General features: G+C 46.0%; 1 protein-coding gene across 1 annotated transcript in view; it reads left to right on the top strand.

Annotated features, from left to right (window-relative positions):
• Positions 1-4447: 4447 nt before the first annotated feature.
• Hr4 (Hormone receptor 4) overlaps positions 4448-16712 on the top strand; it is an 89159-nt gene continuing 76894 nt past the window's right edge. The window contains exon 1 of the mRNA XM_071595955.1: positions 4448-4490. Coding sequence (XP_071452056.1) covers positions 4448-4490 — 43 coding nt within the window. The remainder of the gene's footprint in view (positions 4491-16712) is intronic.

Raw genomic sequence — 16712 nt, 5'->3', positions numbered from 1 at the left:
AATAGTAGGTTGAGTCAGCCAAAGTTTCACTTCGCGAATACATTGAAATTCTATGAGTTAACTTTCGGAGAATTGGTTTTTGTAAAATTTCAGGCTCGAAGACGGATTTCCCAAAATCTGTCTCCTGTTGAGGGTTCAAGTGGAAGAAAACTGATGCCGGATTGTGTCTCAAGTAGCCACCCTCAAATGAGAGAGAGCAGCATCACCAACCTTAGGGTTACGAGACAGCACCCCTTATCCATGTGGACAGGGAGGGGGGCAACAATCTCACGTACCCCTGTCCGACCCACCCCCGAGGGGGAGTGAGGAGGGAAGCATCGCCACCTCAACTCCCCCGCCGCCCTTCCTTCGAAAGGGAGCCAGTCAACCGGTCGGTTCTTCAATGCCCCGCGGCCGACGTCACCTCTCATTTTCTATCCCGCCTCAAAATAAAAAAGAGAATGCGCGCAAGGAATGGCGTCCCGTAATATCCATCTCTCGCTCGATCGCGCTCCGCGAAACTTCGTTTGATGCAATAGGCCGAAGAGGGGGTGGGTGGGCGCGAAAGAACCCCCCGTTCGTTCCTCGGGAAACCGCCCCCGCGGAGGCCTTCTCTCTCGCCCCTCCTCCATCCTCAACCCTTCTCCAACCCTCCCACCCTCTCTCTCCGCTCCGCGCGTTGAGCAAGAGGTCGTCGCGCGCTTCGTCCGAGTGCCCTCAAGGGTCAAACCCCGTGGGCCAAAAATCTCGGGATCGACCGAAAAACCTTGTCGGGAAAGAGAGAAAATCAGGATGCATGAACTCACGCGAGTAAATGAGAGGAGGGAGGATTCAGGGAAATTAAAGCTTTCTCGTATCACTCGCTCCATAGACCTGCTCTCGTGCCTTGCTCCTTTTTTGGCCATCCGTCTGCCATCCCCCAACGTGAGGTATTTGCACTATGCGAATAATTTCCTTCAATGTCTAATGATATTAAATTGCTTAATATGAGCCCGAACGAATGAGTATGAATATCGTTTTACTTTCATTATTCAGAGGTTCTCTTAGTTTATCAAACCGAGAATGAAAATAGACTTCTTCACTTCGGACATTAATCCCCACCAGAAAGCATTCACCTTTGGATTTGAAAAATAATCATCGTATCGTGTAGGAGAAACCTCCTACTGCTGTAATTTAATCAGCCGAGGGAACCCGGCGTCTTTAGAGAAGGACAAAATCTGCGGTATATTCATATCAATTTAGAGGCTTTTTCGCGACCCCAATCATTTTGTGATGAATGAGCTGGAGGGAGTTACGGGGGAAATTTATCGAGTAAAAAATCAACAAAAAATTGATTTATCCTATTTTAGTACACAAACCTACTTATAAAAGCTCACCAACTGAAGTAATGGCATAGACTGACGTGAGACTCGGATTACTCTCAATCGTTACTCCCCAATAGATATTTTTAGTCTCGCGTCTAATCAAAGGTTTGTATTTTTATCCATACGGTTACATACAGAACGCATTTTGTTGGCTTTCGAGGAAAACATTTACAATCATTGTGAATCGAAAAATATCGTCAACATTATCGGCGTCTCTTTCGATTACGGCACACTTATCGACTGAGGTTTCGGTGGGGGAGCATTGTCAAACATCACTCTTTCCTCTCTCCGTCTTCCTTCGATGCTAAATGAACTAGACCCCGAAGGGAGTAAGAGAGAGAGAGATAAATCTCCATTTCTCTCACCCTCCCTCCCTTCCTCTCCTTTCGCCCTTCAAGCCCCGATTTCATTGCTCACCCCCTCGTTTCCGTTGCCCCATCCGCTGAGAGGTCTTCGACAGGACCTAATTTCCATTGCGGGCCCGTCTTCGTGCCCTCGAAATCATGCGTCACTTATCTTCTGTGGAATTTTTTTGAGGTTAGAAAATGACGAATCCTCCTACTTCACCGCAGAAGTCAACACGCGGACTCGCTTGTCAAGGACGCGTGGACTTCACGGTGTATACCAATCGAAATTTCACCGGGGATCGAGTCGTCCTGTGTGCTTATCTTCCAGTTTTCAAATGTATAATGTTGCCGTAAGGAATGTTTGGTCACGATACTATGAATAAATTGTGGAATAAGAGTTTGATCGGAGTATATGGAAGGGAAATTTCGTCGCATTTTTTTGTCCTAACGATTGAAATTAAGAGTTGAAAGGTCTTTCTAGTCCTGATAATATTCGAAAGACTTAGTGCTGAAATGGTTTTGCCAAATGGATACAAATATTTTCTCTCTGAGTTTCGTTGCCTTTTATTCCATGGCTTTACTCTCGTTACCTGAAATTCTTTTTTTTTCTACCCCCTAGATTTTCCATTACCGAACGTTTGACTGTCTACGCATTTTCCAGATAGTCAATCAGATCTCTTCGATTTTTTTCTACCTTCCCGAAGCATACCGAAACTTTCATCCTCCTTATTGTCACATTCATGTCGTCGTATAGTCATTTATAAAAAAACTGCTCAAAACCAAAATAAAAACAAGTTTTTATGGCATGTAATGTTGTAAAGCGAGCATTTTTGGCGTTTCATTTAGCGATCCAAATTTTACCCTTCACCCTCTTTGAAAACACGAGCTGATTTGAAATGTCGTCCCTACTTGTTGGATCGTCTAACCTGTTCCGGCATTCACTTTAAAATATGAGGCCGCGGAGCTTTGGAAACGAAAATGCTTCACAAAAGTTACTTTCATTTTCCAGATCAGCTTTGCGGCACATTATGAGAGTATGATTCGACCAATTTTGTGTTTCATAATCTCCTTGGCATGACCTCTTCGTGAGGTTAGTGGGTTCATTATCGATTCTTATAAGGCAGAGACGATTCCATTGCAGTCTCTTCGATCTTCTCTGTCAGTACTGAATTTTAGAGACTTGAAATAAGTCTCGCGTTATTACATCGATCAACATAGGATAGTTGTGTGATAGCGAATGATTCATTTCCGATTAACAAGAGCTCCTTTCTATTGCTCCAAAAAGGGATAGCACCAATACCCTTGAAGCGAGCTTCAGCCAGCGGAGCGCTTCGCGTGCTAAGGTTTAAAGAAAACACCTCGCAGGGGGCTTGCGGGTGTGGGGCAGGTTCCTTTCCCTCTCCCCCAACATCTTGATTTCAAGATTAATGCCGTAATCAGAGAAACCGCACGGTCTGGGTTGAGCCGGGAAGGCGCCCGAGGTCACCCCATCATCTTGAACCCGGGTCCCCTTCGGTCAGTGTTCCACTGCCCTACCCATCGGGACAGCCAAGGCAAACTGATGACGCACGTGCCACAAACGGTACGGGGAGGGAATGCTTTGGCATGCTACTCGATGAAGAAAATCCGAGCGAACACAAGCCTGAGTTTCCTCATCTTTTTATTTGGAGTTGTCTTGAGGGAAAAGTCTTTCTTGGTCCTTAATGAATGCCTCGAGTCAAGAATTGAAGAGTCCGCATTAAATTCTCATTGTCTCAAATGGAATTAATTTTCCTTCTACTTACGTGTTACTGTTCGATTTTACTACTTAAAATTTATAAAGGAGGGCTCAGATATGTTCGTTATCACGGTTAACTAAATAGCAAGGCTGTCATTGTTCGCAGAATATCTCAACCCCAACAGGAATGAATTTACAATTAAGTAAGATCAAAAAGATATTTCACCACCAAGGATTCTGAGTTAACTTTTAATCGCTTTCTCACTTTCTCTAGAGTACATTTATTTCGTACCCTTCGCTTCGTCTCGTCGTTTTGTCAGCGATAAATTGTGACAGTGAATTAAAACCTTTAGCTTTTCTTTAGCAAAGAGTAGGACGCTAATTGCATTATCATATTAGGGGGATTTAATGCTGTTAACATTTATTTCGTCCATCAGGCAAGTAAATATTGGGCAGAGAAAAATCTTACGGTAAAGAGCCGTGACACTTGAGCGAATCGGAAAATTGAATCACTCGCAAATTGAATCCCTCTTAAATTAAAATTTAGGAGGGATAGATTTTTTAATTTCCAGACGTTCGGGTGTATAGTCTGCGACAGTGCAACCGACAGTTAAACACGACGAGGACATCAGTATTCATTGCGCAGGTGCATCGGTGTGTGGGGCCGAGAGGGTATTTAGGGATCCTTCGTGTGCGAATCAATCGCAACTTTAAAGATCAAATTTTGCATGGTAGGGAAACGCGGAGGAAGAAGAGGAATGAGAGAGAGAGAAAAAGAGAGAGAAGGAAGCACATCCGAGGAAAGGGAGCGGAGATAACGGATGGGAAGTGTTGGGGATGAAGAGAGAGAGAGAGAGACTGGAGGGGAACGAAGGGGAAGAGGGAACACGGCGACGTTGGCGGCGGGAGGAGGGGAAAGAGGAGGAGGATTGTGTGTGTGAGAGAGAGAGAGAGCATATATGTGTCAGATTGGACGGGGGGGAGGGGTTGGCGGCAGGGGAGGTGCGATTGTTGAAATGTGGTGTTTCACAACAGCGACCATGACAGCAACTTGGATTGTTGGTGGCAATGGACTGTTAGCAGGTCAGATGTGGTGGGAGGGGCAACGATGGGGAGTTGGGAAGGAGGGAGGGGCGGTGGTGTGGGGATGGGTTGGGTGGGGTGGGTGGTGTGTCGGTGGTGGAAGGGGTGCTTTGGCGAAGGGAGAGGGCGTGTGGGTCGGAGTCGGGTGCGATAGGAATCGGGGTGAGAAGAGGGTAAGGGCAGATGTATGAAATAAAAAATAAACGCGGGAGAAAGACTAAAGAAATAAGGACACGCACCACGGTGAACGCGACTGTGGAGTAGATACGTCCCCGTCTTCCAGTTGGTGCGCGGCATCCATTATATAATATATTTGTCGAGTCATTCCCGAGGCGTGGAAGAGCAATAGAAAAATTAGTGACAACCTTGTCTATTTGTTCACTGTAACCGCCGTGGAAATAATCTATCAGTGGCATTTCATCCCGATATTTTAGGGAAACGCAGAACCATTCGCTTCTCTTTCAAGCTAGGTAAGGAAGAATTTAAATTTTGTACCATTTTTAAAGTTTTTGTTGGTTATTAATTCTGTTGGTTTTCTATTGGATTGCACTTGTTTGAGCGATTTAGTCATTGTAGACGTATCTATCGATTTTGAGAGCCCGCCTGCCTCTCTCTTCTATCTCCTCGGACATGGAGCGTGCACACGGATACCCGGAGCATTATTTTTTCCACGCCTCCCCAACCTCGGCTGATTTTGCAACGTCAGTCTTTGAGTTGACTGACCGAATTTTCACACGTCTCCTTGGCGGAGTGGCCGTCGAGGTTATTCAAGTCGGAGTGCCTTACATTATCCGATTGCGCGCGCGCCCTTTTCTTAACTTGTGCGACCGCGTGTTGTGAGGCTTGCGGGCTATCTTCGGGCGACATTGAAGGAATTGAGATCGATTTTTTTCAGTCTCAATTTCGCACGCTTTTAAATACCTTTCAGTGTTAAGGTTGAAGAGGAGGCTTTCATATACTTGTAAACAGTCCATAATCTACTCTTCAATTATTTTTTTTTGTAGCGCCGGGAGAGATTGTTTTCGACTCGCCATTAACCTTGTTATTAATCAGAGTGAGAATTAAACGCATCCAAATATTTAATCACTATACATCAAATAAGATTTTAGAAAGGTATCAAATATTGGTCAATTCCTACGCGAACCCTTGCTTCCCGTCTTATATTAATTTTCCTTAGGTGACATATACCTGAACTCAACTTAAAATATTTTATTTTTTACTACAAAACCATTTAATAAGTTAAAGATTTGCAAATACTCTCTCTTTTCTGGTTATATCTTATTCCATTTCCTCGCAGATGAAAATTTTTAATTTCACTTCGGAGCGATAAATGGCAAATAGCTATTAGATAACCCTATGGAAAAGCCAATGTTTTATTTGATGTAAGATTTACCATACTTTTTTCAGTACTTGTTCACTTAGAATGAATTTTTACCATCATAGTGTATGGTAATTTCGAACGAAAAATTTTGTTTCCTTCCTTTTGCGAGGCGGCGCTGTCATTTTTTATATTATTATGGGATGTCATTCAATATATTTGTCAAAGTCGACTCGATGGGTATGTAACTTTGCTTGTCAAATTTGGAGACGAGAGTGTTTTGAGTAAAACTTGGTTACCATAAATATTTTTGTCCCTTGCACTTTATAATAAACATGATTACTTATCTTTGGCGCACAACTTAGAACCTTCTCGTCGATCATTATCGCTCAATTAGTTCTATTTTACAAACAATTACATTAAGTTCGCAAATTTCTCTGCTAATTGTATATGCCACGTGAATAAGTTCATATTCCAAAAATATGAGGAAATAATCGTAAATAACTCAATACTATGATTTGCGAAATGCTCGCAGGGGCGCTTGGGATGCCAGTCATTCCCCCTTTATGTTAATCCTTGGCATATGTGACCGAGTTCGGATCGTTCCCACCGAATTCGTACCCAAACCGCAACTTAGAAGAGAAGCCGTGTCCCTAGGGAAACGTGAAAGACTACGTAAAAACGAGCGGCACCCGACCGCCATGGATCGCGAGGGAAACCTTTGCCCCTGGCGCTCCGAGACTCTCTCACAAGAAACCCGCCGACACATGCACACTTGGCCTTGCCGGGACACCAGCTTTGGGGGATGAGAGGCGGGGTAAAGACGCGTGAATATCGTGGCTGAAAATTTTCTTTCTTTTTCGTCCTCCGGCAAACAAAAATTCCAGTTCAAACCAAGTGGAGCGGATTGCGCAATGGGCCCCCCTCTCACACCTCACCCAACTCTTCGCTCAAAACCACCTAAACCCACCCCTTCCACCCATTCAAGTGCTTGCGAATCGACGAGATGTGCGGGGGGGGGGGGAGAGTTGGGGGAAGGGGGATGAGACTCCCCAATGCAAATTCCTCCTTTCCCCCTCCACCTCATCCTCTCAACCCTTACCCCACCTCTTCTCCCAACTTAAGGGATTTCTCTTCTTCGTCCCTCACCCCAGGAGCCCTGTCTCTAGCCCTCCCTCCGACCGTCCATTCCCCACACTCTCGCGAACACCTCCGCGTGGTTTGTAGCGCCAGGCTCTTTGCCTTTTTCCCCACCCCCACCGAACCTCTCCTCCCTCCCCGGTGACGGCTCCCATCTCTCTGGGTCGCGTGTCGCAACGCCGACCGCCTTCGAGCACGTGCAGCAACCACACCTCTCTCTCGCGCTCGCATCCCCGCGAAGTTCGTCTTTGGTGAGGGTGGGCGGGAGAGAGGGCAAGGGTAGGCGGGGGCTGCGGATGCATTGTTTCCCGCCCCGGTTTGAGAATTCGCGGGAAGAAATGGTTCACGAGTGGGCGTGAAATGTTTTGCTCACCACTACTCGACTGTCCCGGCTTCAAAAACGCTTTCATTCTTTTTCTATCGACGCTCGAGAGTTTTTTGACGAAGTCAAAAATGATAAAAGAATTATTTGACTCGATCAAGACTGGTGAGTAATTTTTATTTGGTAATAAAGCGTTTTTAGAATGATCATAGAAAGTACATGACGGAAATAACGGGGACAGAACTATGATTGTGCCCGCCCTGGGATCAGCTTCTGATCTCTGTTCCGATCGGTTTGTCAGTTTTGAGGCAGTTATGATTCCAAAATCCTGCCACGTAATCCTTTCATACCGAAGAGCGTTCTTAAAATCATAAAAACCACGAGTAAAAGTTTAAAAAATAAATCATTTTTTAAGGCAAGTCTGGAACATTATGAAGTTTGGGACTTTGGGGATAGATGAATAATTAGAGTGCAAAAGATTTCGAGGAGCAAAGGTAGGCAGGAAAAAGCTTTAAATCTATTACATCGAATTCGGGTGATCCAAGGCGGTTATTTTCTCTTACGATATCCTGCTTCCATTCAACGGTCGCATTCGCCAGAAGGTGCGCAGCAACAGAACTCCCGTCCGTCCGACGCAGTCCCAAAAGCGCCGAATAAATCCAACCGCGGACCGCCTGGAGCCTGCTACCCTTGGATCGGAAGGTCGACAAACTATTCAACTTCATTCCCCGATCTCCATATTTTGTGGTCGGCTCAGGTCTCCGATCCGCGATCCACCGTCAATATGAAGATTTGAAGGTGCCGTCCGGGAGGGGGAGCTGCTATTCGTCCCGCCACCCAGGGATCTTCTCGCGGAGCCATGTACCCACACCACACACAGGGTCCACAGGTGCCAAAGCGCGAGTCTCCTCCCCCCTCCCCATCCCAGCCCCTCTCGCTGTCATGGGAGCGCAAACCCGCTTATGCGGCCAAGGTTCAGCAGTCCACACACACACGTACACACGCACTAATGGAGCAGAGTCGCTTCGAAAGCACACGGCCACTCTCTCTTTTCCCCCCTTACCTCTCCGAAGCGGAGGTTTTCTCTCTCCCTCTTGCGATTTTGAGGTGGGAGCTTGGGGAGGTTGTTGGAGGGGGAACGATGGGGATTGAGAGAGGGAAAATTCGCGCAGGGCTAAGGGAAGGGGGATGGAAGTGATGGAGATGTCGGGAAGGAAAAAAATCTATTGATTTGACGGAGCGATGAAGTAAAAGGTGGACACATGCCCCATGAGTTAATATTTTATCCGGGATGGTGTTTGTGAAAGAAATAAAAAACCGGGACGGGTCCTCGAGCTATCTCGGATGCATGCGTGATTGAACGCAATTGATGAGCTTCTTTGATGCCCCGATATCAGCGTCGGGCGGTGCGGCGGGTGTTGCAGTCGTTTGAGTAGGTACGCCTCTCATCTCTCCCCAGTGCACCAGCTCCCTCTCTCTCTCACGGGGTTGCACAGAGTGAGAGAGTCAGGACGCGTGGCCCTCTCCTTGTGGGGTTAATTTGATTCGATAACGGGTACGAGCGTAGTTAGGACTCCCGTGTGTAACAACGTCTTTGGTTACTCCCCTCGGCGGCGACCAATTAAGCTCGTGCGTCACGGGCGAAAGTCAGTTTAATTGCAACTGGGTATAGTGCAGAATCTCACATATAGGCTGCGTAAAAGAACAACATGCGAACTATAGTTCGATAACCTTTGCGTGTAGAAATTCCATATATTATCGCGAAAATCTTCACTATATTCCCTTTCCGGTCGGTGCTGAAGGCTCGAATCACGTTGACTATTCTCGGCTCTGCGTAGTAGCCATCGGAATTTTCAGATACATCGGATAATATTCCATCGAGTACCCGTTGGTTTATTCAGACAGTGAATTTGACCTGCCGGTCACATTAGGTTGACATCGACACATAAACAGAGCTGACCTCTTCGATAAGCGTCGTTCCCTCACCCTCTGGGAATTACGCCGTTGTCTCCCTCGGACAGAGTATCTTTTTATACTGAGCTCCTGGGGTCGGTAAATTTCAGATGCTCGTACTTGCATCGAAACTGCGTGAATCGTACTTAATATTGATTAAGAAGACTCCTGACACAGCTCAAGCCTTGTGCATTTGCACCTGGTGGCCTCCCACTCCCATGGAAAACTTTGATGAAAAATATTCCGCAAGCAGAAAACGCGGGAAGAAGGGAAATTATGTTTTCCCCCTTCGCCGTCTGGATTACTTGCCTCGCCACTCCATGTTAAAACAAGGGCCAAGGGCTTATCTATCTTCAATCGCCAAGCCGACCGCCTCAGGTCGTTAGCCCCCAAAAATATCTTATCCGACCGTCAACCCGCCGTAAGAAGGCCGGCCTAGGAGACTATCGAACTCGGCGACCTCGCGCGAGCCAAGGTGCGTCGCATTTTCCTCTGGGTTTAGGGAACTGCCAACTCTTTTGCGTGACTCTTCTCGCCTGGATCGTGACGATTGGACGGGAGAATATTTCACTGTGTGTTTACGTTAATGAGATAGCATATTAAAAAAAATTCCTCTCCCCAAGAAAAATTTTGATAGTTCCATGCGTAGTCCTGTATAGGCATTCCGTCGCGTTCTAGAAAGAAATGACGAGGAAGGATTTCGCCTACCTATTGCAGAAAATTGCCTCGGGGAAAGTCATGGGTGGAAGAAAGGGATAAAAAAGGGTACAAATGAACTATCCGAATGGCAAAACGGGAAATGGATTATAATCTCCGAAAGAAGAAAGTGAAAATTTTTCCGATGAGCTGCGTTTTTCAGGCGAAGAGAAATATATTCAAGGACGAGCGAGAAATCCCGACGCAGCGATCGAATTTGTCTCAGTGCAGCATTTATTATCCCTCTTTGCCTGACGGACTCGATTGAATATCAGTTAGCCTGATATAATATTTGGCTACGCTGTTAGCATCGACTTGGTATACTTCTCCTAAGTGGCGTCCGAGCTTCTCAATCATCCTTGGGATTCGAAATTTCCCCGCGACATTCCTCCTGTCCGTCCGTGACTGTCACATTACTAGCTCGACCAACCAGTTTTTCACTTAGTCATTAGGAACTCTTAAGCCCACTGATAAAATGAAAACAGCTCTTGCAGAAAGTAAAATTTCATAGAAATAAATATAATTTCAATTTTCATGGAAAAAAGAATACAAGATTCAAAATATATTCCAAAGAATAAAGCTCAACTCCCCGCTCATTTTATTCACGTGGGTGTTCTTTATCTTCTGAAGTCGTTTGTAAAATCACGATGAGGTAATAATATTGTACTGTGGGGTTACTAGCCGATACGATTAGATTTAATTTTTCCCAACACCGTTCTTCACCTGCGCGAAGTAGATTCTGGTGTGTGCGTGTCATGTGCGTGTGCGATAGGTATTCTGAAAACATCGGAAGATGGAATGAAAAAAACTGCGGGAAACAAACCGTTCCCTGTAGCTGCCGGGAGGAAATATTTCACGATTGGGCGGGAGGTGGATGTTTTGGGGGTGGGTTTGGAAGTGAAAAGTTTTGGAGAGTGCTCGGAGGGGAAAGGTGGGGGAGGGATGTTTGTAGACCACGGAGGTGAGGTGAGGGAGGAGGGGAAGAAAAGAGTGAAAGGAGGAATGGGGCTCGGCCGTGCTCCCATTATGAATGAATAACGGCGGTTCCTTGTTCTTTTCGAAAGTGGTGTTCCATTTCATGAGCACAAAAATGAAATCACTCGCTCCTTTCGCCCGTCGACAACGGGCAGTGCTGTCTGTCTTCCTGCGAACCGGTCCCACTGTCGGCGGAAACCGTAGACGAATCCCTAATGATCCCCAAGATGTTTCTCCAGTGAACACTTTCATATCGCCGGCGGTTCCGGAAGCTCTTTTTATTTCGGCGTTTTCCCAGAGTTCCGCTCTTATTTTCCCGAACTTCGTCTTTGGAAGGAAGAGGTTTGTAATTTCAAACGATCGGGTAACTAATCGGTCAATGAGGGAAGAAATTTAACGCAACACTGACATTCGTCTTTCTTCTTGAGATAGACCTCCTGCGTGCGGAGGGACGGATTTCATTGGGAGTTTAAATTTTTGTCAGTACGAGGTGGCAATATACGCTGATAAGTTTTCGTCGCTTTGCTGACCAAACTGCTTCATCCTGGGATTTCTCGAGCATGTTTCTTGTTGCTCTCGTTGCGGAATTCCGCGGACCAGAAATTCGCGGAATTGGAGGGAAAAGATCGCCAATATTTCGTCACTTCAATTCTCGGATAAAATCTTTGCTTCATCTGAAAATGTGAGTTGCTTATAGTTTTTATCTCTCACCCTTTTTGTCCAACTTCCTACCGAAATTTTTTTTCGTATTACTCTCCAGCTGGAGTTTCGTGGTAGGTAGATGGAATGGGAGAATTCATTCAAGGATTCATACTCGTATTGCAATTCGAGTGCGGAAGGACACTTTCAGTTTTACCCAAGTTGTGTATATTTTTCCGGGTACCAGATCTCCCTGGTAAACAAACGTGTGGCACAGGGTTATGAAACGCCCCCTACCCTGATGCATTGCGCATACCGTTCAGTTTACTCGTAGTATGAGTTTGGCTTTACCCTCTCCTAAAAAACCAACCTTCGGGTCGATCGGTTTATTTTTCTCCTTCAGCTAACCTCATAATCATATGATCAAGCCGTGGAACCCATTGTCAATTCGAGATTGGGTTCAATAGAATCGTGCTTTCTGTAGAACTCAGAGAATACAAAAATGAAATTTAACTTTTTCGAACAAACTTTACTAGTTTATACTAGAGTTTTGTTTCATGCCGGTCATGAAATTTCCCTTTTGCAACGTGTGAACGTACTAGCCCTTTTTTTGTGTTAATTATTTCTTCTCGTGAGACTGCTTTCGTTGGTTGTAAAGTCAAATTGAGATGCAGCTTCGAGAAAAATATCACGTCATCATCCATCTTGGTGATTGCGAAGATTGTAGTTGAGCATGGAACAAAAAATAATCCGTAAAAGGTTACCTAGTAATCGAACTCGCTAAAATTGAAGGCCAAATACCAAAGAGTTTGTCGTAAGAAAATGGGTCTTAGGCGATAAAAGCATTGTCGACTTTTCGATTAGATTTTCGTGATACCTTAATTCATTAAACTTTCGGTTCGTACCATGAAAATATATACTTAACACAACTTAAACGTTCCTAGATAATGACGAAGCGACTCATTGTTTATATTTACCTCTCCATGAAAATTGCAAAACCGACCACCTATACAATTACTTATTTTTCTAACGCTGTAAACAACTGAATAGTGACTCAGACTGGTGTATCTACGAAGAAAATATGTAATTGTTGGCTGAGCCGCAATGTATATTATGTTGAAAGTCGTTTAAAAAATATAACCTGGGCAGACCTTCGTTTAATAATGTATTCCAATAGGCAACATGCCAGTACTTTTGATCGCCAATGCATCGATTACTGATGTATATAATGCATTAATAGATATCTTGTTCTGTATATTTTATTTCGGAGGGCAAAATTTAAAAACGGTACTTTCGGATTTCGGGAGATGTTTTGATTCACATTAGTTTTCATTTCCAAAGTTGAAAAGGCGTTATCATAAAAGAGCACGAGGTATGGCATCAAATTCTTTGATATGATTACTCTTTGGATAATATTTTGCCAGTGAAAAACATCAGTTCTTTCGAATCCTCCCAAGGTAGGAGAGTAGATAGCTCCATTTAATGAATGCGCGCGAGGTCACGAGGATCCCGACACCGGAAACTCCAGGAGACTCTGCCGGAACACCTGCTAATTGCAGGCGGAGTACTTTTCCGACCGCTGACCCCGATGGTGGAGGGGAGGGGGCCACAATTGAGTCGCGGACTTTTTCAGAGGTGAGGGAAAAAGAAATTGCAGGGAGTGTTTTGTTCGAGCGAGCGGGTGCTTTCCGCAGTGCGGAGTGAGTGTGGCCGTGGGGAAGGGGGTGGAAGAGGGGGTGAGGGAGCACCCCAAGGCCCGCTCGCCCGACCCAGTCGGCCTCCAAACAGTTGTCGCCTCCTCCTCGTCCACCGCATTCTCCTCCCCGTCCACAGATCCCCTCTCCCTCCAGGCCGACGAGTGCCCAAGAGTCGAGAATGTGGTAAGAATTCGTGCGAGCATACCGAGACATTATTTTTCACCCTCTTCCATCTCCGCCCACAAGTACCCAGCGCGGTGATAAACAGGGTCGTGCGTGAAGCAGATCTCCCAGCGAACGGAGGAATCCACCGCGCGAGCGGTTATACCTAGCTTCTCTTACATTTTCCTCCCGTTCAACTCCTCCCCCGACATAGCTCGCTCGCTCACTTATCCGACTATTAAATTGTCCATCCGACATATTTTTTTTTACCTGTCCACCCAACCTGAAATAAGATCCTTTTGAAGGAGGTCCACCTTGATTCTGAAGTGCAAAAACCCGTCCACTCCTCCGCGACCCTTCTGGGGGCGATCGCTCGCGTATTATTACGACGCCCTTCGGTCATGTGAGAGGGGTGAAAAGAGGGAGATTGAAAACACTTCGAGCGGAGGCCACGCCCGTCCGCGGTTAAGTATCAGGGTCTCAATCATTAGACTGGATCGCTGTAGAAAGTACTGGGCTGAGAATAGTTTTGAAGGATGGAAGCAAAAGGTTGGAGAACTCTACGAATACACCAGCATAAGATTCCAACCTTGGTGGTTCATGCATTCCTACTCCACCTTGATTGGAGCGTGATGCGGGGTTGAAACCGTGCAATTCATAATTTATTGGTGAAAAAAATGTTTCCTGATAGTGACCATAAAATTCTTGATGAAAATGTACCGTCCACTAATTGACCTCAATTAGAGACGTAATATAGTAAACCATAATTAAACATGAAACACGCAACTGTCATAGCAAATGTTACATTTTCAGATTTAGACCACATAAATTGAGAAAATGGCTACCCATGAAGTTCTCAAATTAAACTACTGCATTTTGTTTTCTATTTTACATGAAATTAAGATGCAGAGTGAACAATTATGCATCAGTTGTTTAAATGTTATGTTTTAAATTCAGAGGAACTAACTGCCAAATGATAGTGCTCAATGTGATGTAACAAATTGAGCTCTTCGTTTGACAAAAGAAATTCGCATCACCATTTCCACGATTCCCATGCAGTGCCCTTATAGTCGACGAAGGGCGACCCTTAAGTAGAAGGCCCGATATAAAAAAATAAACATTTATTGAATTAAATTCAGGTTCACGATATAGCCTGCCGACAGTATCATCGAAGTCCGAAAGTGAAGTGGCGAGCAAGTGTTATAACTCTCGCGCTTTGCTCCCAGTAAAATCGCGGGCTCACCACGAATATAGGTTGCCATATAATCTTCGTTGAGGATGGAAGTCTGCCTGCTCGCTTGGCAGGCACCGCGCCGTGACGCACGGCAAAGTGGAGTGAATATGTATTGCGTGATTACGTAATCGCGCGAGAGTTAAGGTCTGGCCGGGATGGCTGAAAAAACAATCAAGTGTACCAAGCAATTCGTCGGAAGCACCGTGAATACGCGTGACTTTCAATGCAGCCACATTTCATCTGGTTTGGTTCTCATTTTTCGGTAAAGTCAGGAATCACCCCAAATTTATCTTCAGATCAACCATATTCTTTGCTGTGGAATTAATTCCGACAATTCGTAAACTTAGAATGATAATTCAGTTTTCATTTCAGTCAACAATTGAAGGGAGAGTGAGTGAACGCACGTAGCAGCTGATCTCTTGGTACACCATAATTCGGTCGATCGATTTTCGATATCATTTTCGTATGCATTGTTTGATTTTATGTCATAAGATTAGACAAACACAATCTCCTTGTGACGTGGATATCATCGTGGCCATTCATTGTCTTTAAATATTCATGAACGCTCGTTGAAAATTGTATCGGTAACCGTATTCTTCATTTCTAAACTTCCGCGTCACATTTGAGAAAACTACATGTCATGCGAGTGTGGTTTACGACCGAGCGAGAGATTTCTCCCACGACGGAAACGCGAGATGATTGCGATGCCCATAACTGGATGTTCATCATTCCCTCTCAAGGCATGGATATGAAAGCCTCTGGTGACAGTGGAGCATGTGTCATCTTCGTCTAGTAGTTGGTTCATTTGGCCATGCACATTCAATTTCGTGCATCGCAGAATTGCTCATCACAACGCAGAAGCGAGAGTAGCGGGAGCCATTTGCAGTAACTTTTTAAAGCGCGTTGATCCCCCGCTCCATTCAAGCGCCGGAGCCCTTCGTTTGTTTTTGCGTTACACGTCCTTATTGCAGCGATAACGACCCTTTTCATTCGCGTTTTCCCCATCCTCCTCCCCTCCCACCCTCCCCACCCCTTCACTCCCCCTTCGCCTGCGCTTTTTTCCCCCACCTCCTCCTTTTTTTAGTTTTATTTCTTTATTTTTCACTCTCCGACCGTTCCGTTCCGTGCTTCTTCCCCCGATTCTCTCTCTCCCTCCGTCCCTCCCCACCGTCTCCCACCCCCTTCCCAGCGCGGTCCCACCCCCCCCCCCGCTCCCCACTCTCTCTCTCTCCCTTTCCTTCTCAGAAGCACAGTGTCCCACTTTCGCAGGGGTTACTGACCGTCGTTGGCATAGAGATACGAGGAGGAGGGGAGATCGACGGTGGGACGGGACGGAGGGGCAGCGCGCGGAGCGGAGGGAAGGGTGATAGTCTGCGAAGGGCGGCGGGACTAGGCGGGGGCTGGGGGGAGGAGGTGGGCGGAAGGAGGAGGGTGTAATTGGCGGGGGGGGAGGGGGGAAGGCTGCCGAAGAGGAGGGAGGGAAGGAGTGTGGTGAGGCGGGAAATTCAGTTGAGTAATTTCTTCCTCCCCATTCCTTTCGCCATCCGAGCGGCCCTCTCCACCCTTCCCGCTGCCCACCCCCCTTCCCCACTCCACGCCCCCTTGTCTGCTGCCTTCGTAAACTTGAACGGAGCAGCACGGAAATCTGTAGCACGGCAGGCTTAACGGGTAAGGGGGTGTTTCTTCTGTATCTGTAGATCCGAGGGTGATAGCAATACAGCCACCCCTCGATAGCCCACTCCGTTCCTATAAAAATATTTAAATTGGCTCTAAAGTCTACGGCGTCCGTGCGAGTTGGTGGATGAATAGATTTTTCGTTTGTTGCAATTTTCCGGGTCGTTGGGTGTTGAGATACCGTGGTGTGTCGAGGGCTCGCCTCGGGCATCGGGAGCGGAACGTGGACGTGGAAGGAAATGCGGTGGACTTTATCAAGTTCGCACATTTTTCTCTTCGTCCGAGTGATTCTCGGGGGATATTTAAGCCGATAGTGTTGGGTTCTTCTCGTTTAAGAGTCTTGGTTTGGGTTTTTAAGTGAAGCGGATATTCATCGCTTAGTAAACTAGACTGGGTTTTGCGAAGCCATTGG

This window comes from Hetaerina americana, unplaced genomic scaffold, assembly GCF_022747635.1.
Source record: "Hetaerina americana unplaced genomic scaffold, ioHetAmer1.1.p SCAF_1, whole genome shotgun sequence".
Classification (NCBI taxonomy): Eukaryota; Metazoa; Arthropoda; class Insecta; order Odonata; family Calopterygidae; genus Hetaerina; species Hetaerina americana.
The sequence above is the reverse complement of the archived record's forward strand: the minus strand, read 5'-3'. Positions and strand labels throughout refer to the sequence as shown.